The 14,304-nt window shown below is 40.7% G+C and overlaps 1 protein-coding gene across 1 annotated transcript in view; it reads right to left on the bottom strand.

The window, feature by feature from the left end:
- Positions 1-14,304, bottom strand: part of ABCA13 (ATP binding cassette subfamily A member 13) — a 503,527-nt gene that overhangs the window by 452,939 nt on the left and 36,284 nt on the right. The window contains exons 4-7 of the mRNA XM_033192140.1: positions 12,647-12,798; positions 10,855-10,883; positions 5,102-5,265; positions 2,236-2,366 (exon numbers count right to left, since the gene is read on the bottom strand). Coding sequence (XP_033048031.1) covers positions 2,236-2,366; positions 5,102-5,265; positions 10,855-10,883; positions 12,647-12,798 — 476 coding nt within the window. The remainder of the gene's footprint in view (positions 1-2,235; positions 2,367-5,101; positions 5,266-10,854; positions 10,884-12,646; positions 12,799-14,304) is intronic.

Genomic DNA, 14,304 nt, shown 5'->3' with positions numbered 1-14,304 from the left:
AGGTCACCTGAGGTCAGGAGTTTGAGACCAGCTGGCCAACATGATAAAACCATGTCTCTACTAAAAATACAAAAATTAGCCAGGCATGGTGGTGCATGCCTGTAGTCCCAGCTACTTGGATGGCTGAGGCAGGAGACTTGCTTGAACCCAGGAGGCAGAGGTTGCAATGAGCCGAGATCTCGCCACTGCACTCCAGCCTGGGCAACGGAGCAAGACTCCATCTCAAATAATAATAATAGTTCAGGAGACTGAGACCTCAGGAGAAAGTGGCTGATGGAAGACTTGATCCCAGGATCCTGAACCCCAGACCTGCGTGCCTCCAATCCGCTCCTCACACCTGCCCAGAAGTGTCTTTCTATAATGCAGATCTAATTCTGCTGCTCCCCTGTCCACTGGTGTTTTGGCCTGAGCTCCCTTTCTATGCCACCCCCTGCTACTGCCCACTGTACCTCAGACACACTGAATGTCAAACATTCACAGCTCTCAGCAAGCCCAAGTAGCTCACACAGTCTTCTCTCTTTCCGGAAATGCTCCCTCATCTCTTTGATTAAGTCCAAATCACCCTTCAAAACTCCTCCTTGAAGCTTTTCCTGAAGCAGATGTCAGATCCTCACTCTGTTGTCTTTGTTTTTTGTTTGTTTGCTTGTTTGTTTATTATTATTGACATATCTCTCTCCTTTACTAAACATGACTTCCTTGAAAGTAAGAACTATGTCTTTTTTTTTTTTCTTTTTAAGTTCCGGGATACAAGTGCAGAACACGTAGGTTTGTTACATAGGTATACATGTACCATGGTGATTTGCTGCACCTATCAACCCATCATCTAGGTTTTAAGCCCCGCATGCATTAGCTATTTGTCCTAATGCTCTCCCTTCCCTCTCCCCCAACCCGATGACTGGACCTGGTGTGTGTTGTTCCCCTTCCTGTGTCCACGTGTTCTCATTGAAGAACTGTGTGTTATTCAGCTTTTTATTCCCACTGTCTGGGGAAGTGTTTGGCTCACAGGAAGTGCTCATTGTTTATTCAATGAGAGAATTAATAAATAAATGAACAGATGGATGGGTTGGTGGGTTGGTGAGTAGATGAATGGGGAGGTAGACGGATGGATAGATGAAGGGATGAGTGAGTGGATGGATGGATGGATGGATGGATGGATAGATCAATGGGTTGGTGGGTTGGTGAGTAGGTGGATGGGGAGTTAGATGGATGGATAGATGAAGGGATGAGTGAGTGGATGGATGGATGGATGGATGGATGATGGATGGATGGATAGATCAATGGGTTGGTGGGTTGGTGAGTAGGTGGATGGGGAGTTAGATAGATGGATAGATGAAGGGATGAGTGAGTGGATGGATGGATGGATGGATGGATGGATAGATCAATGGGTTGGTGGGTTGGTGAGTAGATGAATGGGGAGGTAGATGGATGGATAAATGAATGGATGAGTACGTGGATGAATGGATGGATTAATGGATGAATTGATGGATAGACATATAAAGAGGTTGATGGGTTGTTTAGTGGGTGAATGGGTACGCAGATGGATGGATGGATAGATGAATGGATGTGTAGGTGGACGGATGGACAGATGAGCAGAAAAATGGATGGATGAATGGATGAGTGGATGAATTCCAACTTTGTTGTTCTCTCACTGTATTTCCCTTAGAGAAACAGTCAAAATAGAAAAATAGAGAAAAGAAGGGAATTAAAAGTAAAATGCTCAGGCTCAGTTGGCAATTCAGGAAATAATAATATCCTGGGTCAAGAAAAGAGCTATATAATTCTATTCCCTCCACTGTGGTAGGGCTGCTTATTTAGTTAGGGACTCTGTAAGTCCACATCAAGCTGCCTTCTCTTAGTAGCTTTGTCATTTTTAAAATATTTCCTCCCAATAGAAGCTTAGAGAAGGGAAAGATTAACATCACAGAACTAGTGATAGGTCTAATATTAGAAGAAATAAAGTCAAAGAATTTTAAAATCAGTTAATTTTAACTTTAAAATATCATTTATATTAGCAATGACTGCAGAATTTCAACAGTGGTAGAAAGTCAAATTCAGTTTTGAGTTCCAAATGTTTATTCTGTTTTTGTCTTGTATTAACAGAAACAATTGATTCTTTTTTGAATTTGAAATTGTAATTAAATCATTTGGAACATCATTTTAGCTCTATGTCAACTGTCAATGAATTTAAGTAGTGAAACATTTCGAAATATAGCAATAGCTACAAGCCACCCATACCAGTGACTGCTACTCCATGTCGCTGTAGAAATGTCAGTGTCGAAATGGTCACATTCAATACAAGTTCAGAAACCTGGGAAAAAGTTCGGTTGAGTGGAAGCCAATCTAAATCTTCTAGGGATATTAAGGAACTAGAACCAAAACAAAACAAAACAAAAAGCAATATGAGTGGGTAGTTAGCAAAACAAGTAGCATCAATTCTAGGTTTACTTACATCCCATGGACTGGGACCCCAGTGCTGTTGCAAGATGTGGCTGGACCATTTACATGTCAGCATTCTTTGTGGCTTTAATGTGACCCTAACTCCCTGAACTAGTAACTAAATGTAAGAGGTAAGGTCTTCTCTTGAAACACTTGAGAACTTAGGCCATCTTTCACTCTGCCCTTGACACAGAACTCAAGTTTGCATTGGCTCTGCCATAAGTGTTATTTTATATGCAGTCTTGATTCTTCCTGCCATAGGGCAGCTGATGAGGCCAGCCAGGGTGCAAAGAGCTGCTATGTTAGAAAAGCAAATAGGCCGGGCGCGGTGGCTCAAGCCTGTAATCCCAGCACTTTGGGAGGCCCAGACGGGCGGATCATAAGGTCTAGGAGATCGAGACCATCCTGGCTAACACGGTGAAACCCCGTCTCTACTAAAAAATACAAAACACTAGCCGGGTGAGGTGGTGGGTGCCTGTAGTCCCATCTACTCGGGAGGCTGAGGCAGAAGAATGGCGTAAACCCGGGAGGCGGGGCTTGCAGTGAGCTGAGATCCGGCCACTGCACTCCAGCCTGGACGACAGAGCGAGACTCCGTCTCAAAAAAAAAAAAAAAAGAAAAGAAAAGAAAAGCAAATAAACAGTCAGCCTGGCTGCTTCAAGTTCAGATAATCAGTCTAATATTTGGGGGGCAATACCATGTACCTCAATCCTCCACCCTGTCTTAACCTATGGATCTGAATAAGTCAAGGGTTGATCAGTGGCTGTTAAACTCTTTCAAAGAACAAGGAGCTCTGGGGAGGGAGAATCTACATATACATGATAATAATTTTATTTTTAAAATACTAATATTTTATTTTATAAATAAATACGCTTATATTTGTAGATTAGAAAATGCACTCAACAGAAGGTGTAATATATCTGCATTTTAGCAACATGAGACCAACACAGTCATAAGCTGTGCTTCCAAACAGATTATTTCCTTGTAGACTTTCATCAGGAAAAATCTTTTATGACAACTTTGTGTATTGAAGAGTATCCCAGGATTATAAGATATATCATCGAAACCTGGTACCACTTGCAAGTACTTGTCTCTATGAATGCAGATTTTCTTGATGTCATGCCACTGAGGCAAAATATGGAAATACAATTTATACTGAAGCTGATACGGTTCAACAACTGTCATCAGTATCTTCTCATTTTAAATTTTGTGTCTCTCAGAATAGCCCAATTATTTTCATTGTTCACTGCTAACACAGTCAGAGCTTTGGGCAAGAATACAAAGGGAAGCATTTCAAATATGTTCAAATACTTAAGTTGTAAATCAAGCTAACTAACTATCAAAATATGTTCCATTTTCCTACATTGGCAAATAGATCTTCATAACAACTTTGAACGCTACATTCAAATTTAGAATTTTCTGATCCTCAGAGTTATGCACCAGAATGTAGGAGTTTGGGGAGCACCTGTCCCTAGCCCCAACCTTCAGCCCATTCCTCTCCTATGTGCTCCCCACCCTCAGCTTGGTCTGTACCTCAAGAGGCCTCAGTGCGCATAGGTAGGTCCTCCAGCCTACGAAGCCCAACAGCACCCATGCCTCCCACCCTACACTCCTGCCAATGGCTGCAGCCATCCCTAGACTACCCTTGGGCTGGAGGAGGCACAGTCCAGTGGTAAGACTTGCCCTCAGAAGTAGGGGCCAGGAAAGAGGTTTCACCAGGCTCTGGCCATTAATAAGGGAACTCCAGGGTGAGAGGGAATCAGGGTGTGTGGGCTCTGTGGATACATCTCCTTCACCCCATGGGCATTCTGAGCCATGAGCAGTGGCACAGTCCAGGGAAGGCCACAGTGGGGACCTCCCCAAAGCATAGCCCCCAGGACAGGGCCCTTTGTGTCCTAGCTAAGGGTGATGTGGGTTGCTCTCACCAATGGCAGAGAGAATAAATAACAGTTAAAAATCAGAAAAGAATATAAATCTTTGCTACTGAAAAATAATAAAACCCATTATTCATACAATGGGTTTACACAAAATAATTCAATTGTTTATAAAAGAGGGCCATGCTGATTAAAGCTTGAGAAGCCCACCACGGGAAGGGATGCTCCCAAAGGTCACCCCATGTAACATGGAGGTCAGATCCAGCATAGGAGACCGATGTCCAGCTCACTGAATTACACAACTGAAGCAACTGAACTTATCAGTTCTGAATGCTATGTTGGGCAACTATGGCATAATTTCTTAAGAAATTAGTTGACATTATTACATTCAAGGCTGTCTCTAATAGTGAAAAACTTAGAAAAACCCAAAAATACAATGCCAAATTTATTAAGTAAATTATGGTATATAGTACTTTACCAGCATGATATATGCTGCAGCCATTAAAAATGGCCATTTATAAACTATAACAACATGTGAAATATTAAAGTATGGCACTAACTTTTTAAATCAGGGGGCACACACTCTGAACAACATCACTGCCCATATATAAAATATGTGCACAGACAGATGAGGGACAGACGTGGAGGTGCAGAAGAACCTGTCATTTCAAGGTAACATTATTGTGAAGTTTTTTTAAATCCAACAGTTACTAATTTTTATTTCCCATTTTTAAAATAAGGTTAAAAAAACAACATATCAATACTTAGATAAGTTTTTCTTTTTCACTTACTTCAGAACGGTCTGGAGAAGTTTCACTGCAACATCCATGCCGTCTTCCACATGATCATGGCTTGTGTGTAGTCTCGGCAGTAACAGTAGAAAATCCCAGATATGAGGTTGCTGGTGGAGGCTTTCCAGTTTCAATATTACCTCCTCGGTCTTATTGAGATCCATCTGATGGGGGAAAAAGAATACCAAAAGTTTTCCTCTAGAGTTTTATGAATAAAGTAAATAAGACAGAGAGACAGATGCTGCAAAGGTACAAAATTGCAGACGTTCTCCTGGTAGAAACTCACACTTTATACGTCACTACATTAAACAGATTTGCCACTATGTTGAACACAATGTTAAAACTATCCCGGTCAGTTGGAGGGTTTTTTAAAATGGCTTAAAAATATGGACAAGGGGGGGAAAAAGTATGGATGGGGTAAGAAGAAAACTAAGGCCAGTTTTTGTAACAAGCTGTACAAACTTCCACAGTTTCTGAAGCGACAAAGTCTTTGACATAGACCCTAGATAAGAATGTAATCATCTGTTCTTTACATGTAAATGATGAAAGAAAAGAGAATAATTCAAATATGAACGAGAAAACCCAACATTTCAGTGAGCACTGATGGCTTGGTCAGAAGGCAAATGCAGCTGGCCCCATGGTATAGAGCTTTTGGATTTCTGTAGATAACCGAGGCTTTCTTATTATATGCCAAGAATGGCTAAGTGCAAAAATAGAAGGAACATGGATCTCCAGTGCCTCACTGAGCCTGCATGTTCTCTCTAGGTAGAAAAACACCCCAACGCTCCATGACATCCCAGTAAGAACTCCCCCACACTCCGTGTTCCTGGTTCCACAGTTGCTGGCTCTCTTCTTGCCGCCTAGTTCCCATTCCTTCAATAAAAGTGAATCCTCCATTTTAGACCACTCATAAAAGTCACAGCATTTATCTTTCAGATGACACAGAGTTAAACAAACAAGAAAAGAAGCGTTCTCCAGAGATCCAACTACTCCAAACAAGACACACTCCTTCTTCCTCACACCACTCTCAGTGGAATGATGAGAGGGTCTCAGAACTCAGCAGGGTCCTGGGAAGCTCCCAGAATGAGCTCCTTCCATTTATGGAGGATTCTGGTTCTGACTTCCAGCACACTACCATGTTTTCAGCATGACTTCAGCCACCATTCTCAATAATTTCCATATCTAATGATCCTCACATCCCTTCTGTTACTTGATCTCCCTTCCATCCAGTGATATTTTCTTTCACTTGCTTGAATCACCCATTTCTCTAGTCAAAATCTTGATTTTCATTATCAATAGCTACAACTTTATGCACCTCACTTTTCAATAACCAACCCCACTCCTCTTCTACAGTTCCTCAACTCTAATGACTCTTCAGCCCTACCAGGCCCCATATTCCATTCTGCCAACACCTCTTTCTTGTCCCCATTGCCCTCATGCACCTGGTCCATCCCTGAATGACCTTTCCCTGGCATACCCACTCAACTCTTTTCTCCTCTCACAATCTACCATATATTCTTCTGGCAAAAAAAAAAAAAAAAAAGAAATCCATCTCCAGTCAAATTCAGTGGTTCAGTCCTCAGGCTGAGCTCAGCCCTCCTGCCCTCCCACCCCTCAAGAGTATTGTCCAGCAACTCTCTTCTCTTTTCCCCTCTATTGTTTCATTCCTATCAGCATGTTATTATCTGCCATCTTAAAAAACACAACCTATTCCTGCCATAAGTGCAAAACCCTAAATGCAGTCATGAGCAGACATCAGACAACACCAAAATTGAAAGATAGTCTACAAAATAAGCGACCTACTCAAAAATCCTGATGAAATAAAGACAAAGAAAGACCATTCCAGAACAAAGGAAACTAAAGACAGGACAACTGAATGCAATACATGATCCAAGATGTTCTTTTGCTGTTAGGGACATTATTAGAACAATTGGTAAATCTGGAAGTAGTCTGTAGGTTAAATAATTCTATTGTATTAGTGTTAATTTCCTGATTCTAATAGTTGTACTGTGTTTATGTACAAGAATGACCTTGTTTTTCAGAAGTACACAATGAAGTACAGTCAGTCTTTCATATCTGTGTGTTCTGCATCCTTGGATTCAATCAACCATTGATTGAAAAAATTTAGGGAAAAAAATGAATGGTTCCATCTGTACTGAACAGGGAGGGAGGGAGGAAGGAAAGGAGGGAAGAAAGATGGAAGGGAAGTAGGAAAGGAAGGAAGGAAGGAAGGAAGGAAGGAAGGAAGGAAGGCAGGCAGGCAGGCAGGCAGGCACACACAGTGGTTAACGCCTATAATCCCAATATTTAGGGAGGCTGAGGCCAGAGGATGGCTTGAGCCCAGGAGTTTGAAGCTCAACAACAGAGCATTTTTTGTCTCTAAAAATAATAATAATAAAGAAAATAAAAAAGGAAAATAAATCCATATCTCCTGTCTCTGTTTAGGTTCCCCTGCAACAAGGACTTGTGTATAGGTGGCTTGTTCAGGAAATGGTACCAGGAAGAAGGAGCTGAGGAGGTGGAAAGAATGAGACAGGAAAGAGGGAAAAGTCACAGCCATCAAGGACCTGCACAGACCATGCTGGCTTGAATCCTCAAAACCTCTCAGGAACAAAGGAGCTGCCCAGAATTGATCCATTGCTGGGGGAAGTTGGACCCACCTTCCCCAGTGGCCCAGGACTGAGACGTTTTCTGGAACAAGGGACTCTCAGTCCCAGGCAATGTGAGTCTGGTGGTCACCCCAGCTGTCGGTTGCAATGGGATTGTTAGCTCCCCTGCCCTCTCAAGCTGAACTGACTTCAGGGAAGAACAGAAAGCAAAATACTCTCAGCACGTGTTTGACGTTCGCCCCTGTGACCAGGAGTCTGAGCTCTCGGGGAACTGTCCATCTTAGCTGGGGAGAAATTAGGAAGCCAGCAGGGTGGGAGCAGACACCAAAGACCTCTGCAATGCCCAGCAGCTTCCACCCCACGCTTCACTGCTTCACAGCCTACCATCTTGCGTCATATACACTGTCTGTCTCCACTTACTTGCCCCCATTCTCTCTCTCTCTTTTTCTTTCTTTTTTTTTTTTTTTCGAGACCGAGTCTTGCTCTGTTACTCAGGCTGGAGTACAGTGGCACAATCTCAGGTCACTGCAACCTCCACCTCCCAGGTTCAAGCAATTCTCCTGCCTCAGCCTCTCGAGTAGCTGGGATTACAGGATTACAGGCACCCGCCATTACATGCCTGGCTCATTCTTGTATTTTTAGTAGAAAAGTGATTTCACCACGTTGGCCAGGCTGGTCTTGAACTCCTGACCTTAAGTGATTGGACTACCTTGGCCTCCCAAAGTTCCGGGATTACAGGCATGAGCCACCGAGCTCAGAGTGCCCCTACTCTCTTTTAAATCCATGCCAATCAGGCTTTCACCCTCATCATTCCATCAAAGCCTTTCTTGTCAACATCACCAATGAATTCCATGCTGCTACTCCCAGTGGCACTTCTCTGTCCTCTTCTTATATGATCAATCAGCCACACTTGAGACAATGGATCATCCCCATCTCCTAGAAAATTGCCTTCCTGGGCTTCCACGACACCCCACATTCTCACCTTCTTCCTCCTTGCCTGACAATCTTTTTCAAATGCAAGTGCTCAGTGCTCAGTCCACTTTCTCTGCTCTGTCGACACACTCTCCCTTGATGGCCTTGAAGTGTCATTTATGCACCAACACTTTCTAAATTTATATATCCAGCCAAAAGAGTTTATCTCAGCTCCAAGCTGGAAACTCCCACAATGTCCTTGGCAATGCCACTTGGATATCTCACTAACAGCCCCCAAATCAACTTCTGATTTCCTTTTTACCCTCTTCTCCCCTCCCCTCGGAAAAACCTGTTTCAGTCTTTCCCTATCCGCAGTAAACAACCACTCCATTTTTCCAGTAACTGAGGTCAAACCACACAGAGTCACCCTTGATTCTTCTCTTTCTCTTATAACCTACCTCACATTCATCAACAGATCCTACTGATTTTACCTCCAAAATATATCAAAATCACCATCGCATCTCACTACCTCCCTCATTAACTGTGCGTCTGTTCTAAAAGACCTTCATTTGTTGCACAGAAGGATAAGCTGATTCCCTACATGGACTCCCACTTCCGCTCTGACTACTGTCAGTCTCTGCTCGACGCAATGTCCAAAGAAATCCTCTGAAAACATAACTCAAGTCCCACCATTTCTCTGCTCAGATTATTCAGATAGCCATTTCACTCTCAGTGAAAATCAAACAGTATAACATCTTCATCAGAATTCTAAAAGAAAAAAGCAACCTAGAAATCTTTCATTGTAACAAATAGAACTGCTTTCCTGTAGCCACTTTTCTTCCACTCCTTGTACCAAAATGTTTTTACATCACAAACATACGATGGATATGATAATGTCCTCTGTTTTTTGCACTTGATCTAATAACATACTCATTTTCCACATCCCATACTTATTATTAAGTGACTGTACTAAGAAGGCCATCAAGGTCACCTTATCTTGGAAATTCAAATTATCCATCATTATCAATGAACATTTTATGCATACAGCTTTTTATTTCTATTGTATTATACATAACATTAATTTTCAGAACAATTACAGGGGCAAAAAAAATCAAGTTGCTTTTCCAAAAATTATTATATCTTTTTTTATTGTCACAACCATATGAGATTATATCACTAAGCTACAACATCACAAGCATCAAGTATTATAATTTCTTTTTTAAATGCTAATGTAATCATTTAAATGATGTTTTATTCTATTTTTAAGTTCTTTCATTATCTGTAAGACTTTGAGTGTGTGTGTCCTGTATTTTCCTTTTGACCTGTTGCATCAGAAAGCTCCTAGTTAAGATAAGTGTTTGTTCAATACTCTTTGCTAGTGTCATTATTTAATGGATACACTGACATTCCTGCTTCATTCCAGGATTCATTAGCTGGCCCCTATTCTTTTACTTTTCTCCGAATGGTTTTATGGCATTTTTTTTTTTTGAGCTATCTAAATCTTTCTTAGAATTAAACAGATACAGACACAGGTGCTTCTGTTAGCGCAATGTTACTACAAAGGCCTGTACAGTCAGTCAGTGTCTGGTACTGCAATATGAGCAAGGAAGAATTTTTAATATTGTCAAGGTTTCACCTTAAATTGAGATTTCTCAACCGGTCTACTGATGTTCTGGGTCAGATGATTCTTTGTTGTAGAAGCTGTCTTGTGCTTTCTAAGATTCTTAGGGACATCTCTGGCCTCATCCCACTAGAGGCTAATATTACCCTCCCCATTGGTGCACAGTTGTGGCAACCAAAAATGCATCCAGACATTGACAAATATCCTTTGGAGGTCAAAATCATCCCCTGCTGATAACTAGTGCCTTAACTGAGGGCTTCGTGCCTCGAGGGAATCACCACTTATGTATCAAGCACAAATCTCAGACCATCCCTGGGATCAGATAGACTCTGTAGCCATCTTGCAAAGCAACTCTGTGGATCGCCCATCACCTGCCGGCCTCAGGTTTCACCTCTGCTTTTCACAGGCCCAGAACCTTGCTTCAGAAAATTCAAACTTGTCTTTTAGTCCATATTTACAAAGATCTTAGCTCTCTCAAATCCAGCTTCTACACAATTGTTATACAAGTCAAGTCATTAGAAATAATTCTTTGAGAACGTAAACTTCAGTGTTGTAAACTTAACCATTCTGTCTCTGAAGACTAATTTTCAAACTATTGTTAAGATACTTACTGTAAAAAAACTGGAACCATAAGAAGAATCTATAATAAAGAAGATTTAAGAGATATTAGTTCAATCATCAATGGAAAAGCACATGCTAAATGTCTACTTTACTTCTAAAGTCAAATGGAGTATCCAAGAGCCCTGGCCCAAAAGCCAAATACACCAAAATTGAAGAAAAAATCTATCTTCATAAGATTTATCTGAAGAAAGCTATCATAGTAGATTTCCAAATCTAAGTATATTCATGGAAAAAATTTAACTGGTAAACCAAATTTCAACAATTTGCCAAAGGGTATTGTATTATTTTATTGCTATCTAATTTCACTGGGCATTGCAAAAATTCAGGATAGGGTAGAGGGAATAAATGAAAATTTTTTATAAAAGAAAAACATGAGAGAAAAACTTGAAGAGAAAAAAGTGAAATTATAATTTTTCAGATTATTGTAAGTTACATACACCATAGAAAATGACTCAAATAACAGAAAACTAGAAATAAAGTGGGGACTTCATCTCAAAAATATTGATTATTTTTTCAACAACATGTTAAAAGCCTCATTTGAAAATCAAATTTTACACAAGTAGAATGATCCCATAATAGAGTGTAATATAAGAACTCCATCCTTCGGTGTTTGAAACTATTCTGGTCTATTGTTGATACATTTTGGGTCCATTGTGAAATCAGCCTTCAGGGAGACCATGGCCAGCCCTGCCCCATCCTGGACAAAGGTGCTATTTTGTCTCTTAAAAATATCACATAATGCCATCTGCCTTGGGAAGCACATTCTTCATGTTTCTGCCAAACTCCTTATTTCATGGTTTTGCATATACTCCATGAAGAAAGAAAAAATTACATAGGAATTTTAGTTGGAGCTGTATACTTAGGAGTATCAGATTTAGCAAATTTAAAACGGAGCACCTCCAGTTAAATTTCAATTTCAGATTAGAAATAAATTATTTTTTACCAAAGTATGTAACATTTGGGACATACATACAGTAACAAATTTTTGTTACCTAAATTTCAAATTTAACTGAATGCCCCCATTTATTAACAAATATCGCAGTAGGCAATGACTCAGGGATGTGAAGAGAGGCAACTGGCTGCCTACTTCTGAGGTGCAAACTTCTCCGTTTGTAAGCCAAACTCTCTAAGATCTTTATCCATCCTAACTTTCCCTACTGTAGATTTATAAATGAGATGAAGCCATTTATAATGTGGATATTCTTTATAATGAACAGAAATTGCTTTTGTTTAGGGAATAATTCACCCCAATAATCCAAAAGACTTGTACTCAAAGTAAATAAATCATCCAAGGGCAGTCTTAAAGCGTTACTTACGTGGAAAAGACCAATCCAAATATACAAGAAGGAGAAAACAAATTGGGAATGTGTGTGTGTGTGTGTGTGTGTGTGTGTGTGTGTGTTTGGGGAAGGTGGAGACAGATTTTTAAAACAGAATAAGAAAGCAAGAAAGGAAGACAACAGCCGAAGAGTGTAAAGGAGCAGGCAGAGTGGTGAGAAGGTAACTGTGGAGACAAAGTCAGGATGGTCTGCAGCCCTTTGAAGGTTGTGCAGTGTGTGCATTGCACAAGGTGCCTTTCCAGGGGGTTGAGGAGAGAGAATCCAGCTCCACCCTCTACAACCGTCTACAGGTGCTGGCCTCATCCATCAAAGACTCACAATGACAGTTTAGCACAGGCAGGAGTTCAGCGTTTTTAAAACATTCTGGGTTCCCACAGCCTCCACAGCTCTCCCTAAGCTGTGTCCAAGTGGGTAGTGTCACAGTTATGAGAGATTTACTTGCCTGGAGTGTTGGATCTTTCTGCCCAAAGTCTTTTTAAGTTTTCCGCCTTGTTCATCATTCCATGAATTTCCTCGGCCAGGTCTTGTATCTCTTTTAAAAAGGCCAGGTTGTTGACTTTCTTGGGGTCAGCTGCAGTTTGGAACCTAGACAAACTTTAAACAGAATAAATACTGCAAATGAAGCTCTTTAACAATAATAAGTTTCCTTGGCATTTTTTAAGATTCGTGATATCAAATTGTTTTCTTTTTTTTTTTTTTTTTTTTTTTTGAGACAGAGTCTTGCTCTGTCGCCCAGGCTGGAGTGCAGTGGCCGGATCTCAGCTCACTGCAAGCTCTGCCTCCCGGGTTCACGTCATTCTCCTGCCTCAGCCTCCCGAGTAGCTGGGACTATAGGCGCCCGCCACCTCGCCCAGCTAGTTTTTTTGTATTTTTTAGTAGAGACAGGGTTTCACCGTGTTAGCCAGGATGGTCTCGATCTCTTGACCTCGTGATCCGCCCGTCTCAGCCTCCCAAAGTGCTGGGATTACAGGCTTGAGCCACCGCGCCTGGCCCAAATTGTTTTCAATTAAACTTGGTACCAATTTACACTCCCATCATCTACCCTGAAAGCCCATTTTACCTGACCCTCATCCAAAAGAGAAATCGTTATTTTAAAAATCTTCACAAATTTAAAATTAGAAAATTGTTTTCATTCTCTGTATTATCTGAAAGCTCAGCCATTTTATGTTTATAAGCCTTTTCTTTTTAATTTATTTGACACATATTATACAGCATGCCCTGCACATCAGTGATGTGCAGTGCAATAAACACATCAGTGAACAGTACAGACATGATATGATCTCTGCATGAGGAGGAGACAGAGACAATTATGGGGAATGTTTTAGTTTTTTAATTCCACACCTTTATTTTACAAATTAGAGAACATAGTGAAAATGAATTAACAGTTGTCAACATGTAAATCTACCATGAAAGAATAACAAAGCTTACATCACAAAGAGTTACAGTAAATCTCTTCCACAAATATTATCACTTAATTCTCACAATCTATAATGAAGTCAAAGCAGGTTCAACATTTATTGATGAATAAAATAAATTCAATGACTTTCAAGTCAGCTATTTAGAGATGAGGAAATGTGGCCCAGATAATCAAAGTGAATTTGCAAAAAGCAAACAGACTGTTTGCAGCAAAACTGGGTCTGGAGCCCAGAGAACTGAGCACTGGCTCAGATGACCTTCTACTACAGGTGGTTGCTACATACACTCAACAGAAATCTCACCTGGTTTTGTTTTGTTTTGCTTTGCTTTAAAAAAAAAAAAAAAAGGTAGAAAGAGGATCTTGCTATATCGCCCAGGCTGATCTTGAACTCCTGGCCTCAAGTGATCCTCCCACTTTGACCTTCCAAAATATGGGATTACAGGCATAAACCACCATACCCAGCCAGAAATCTTACCTTTTAAGTGTGGCCTTCAACTTGAGTGGATCAGAATTTCAAAAGCACAACAAGAAACTACTTCTCTGCTGAGGCCTCCTATTAAAGGCTAAAAATGACCTCTGAAAGCTGTGAACCATGATTCAAACTCTCTTGCTTCACCCAGACATGAGATTTGCCTGGGAAACCATAGAATTATCAGATTATAGAAATCGATGTAATTCAAGAT

This window comes from Trachypithecus francoisi, unplaced genomic scaffold (assembly GCF_009764315.1).
Source record: "Trachypithecus francoisi isolate TF-2019V2 unplaced genomic scaffold, Tfra_2.0 Lachesis_group4, whole genome shotgun sequence".
Taxonomy (NCBI): Eukaryota; Metazoa; Chordata; class Mammalia; order Primates; family Cercopithecidae; genus Trachypithecus; species Trachypithecus francoisi.
The sequence above is the reverse complement of the archived record's forward strand: the minus strand, read 5'-3'. Positions and strand labels throughout refer to the sequence as shown.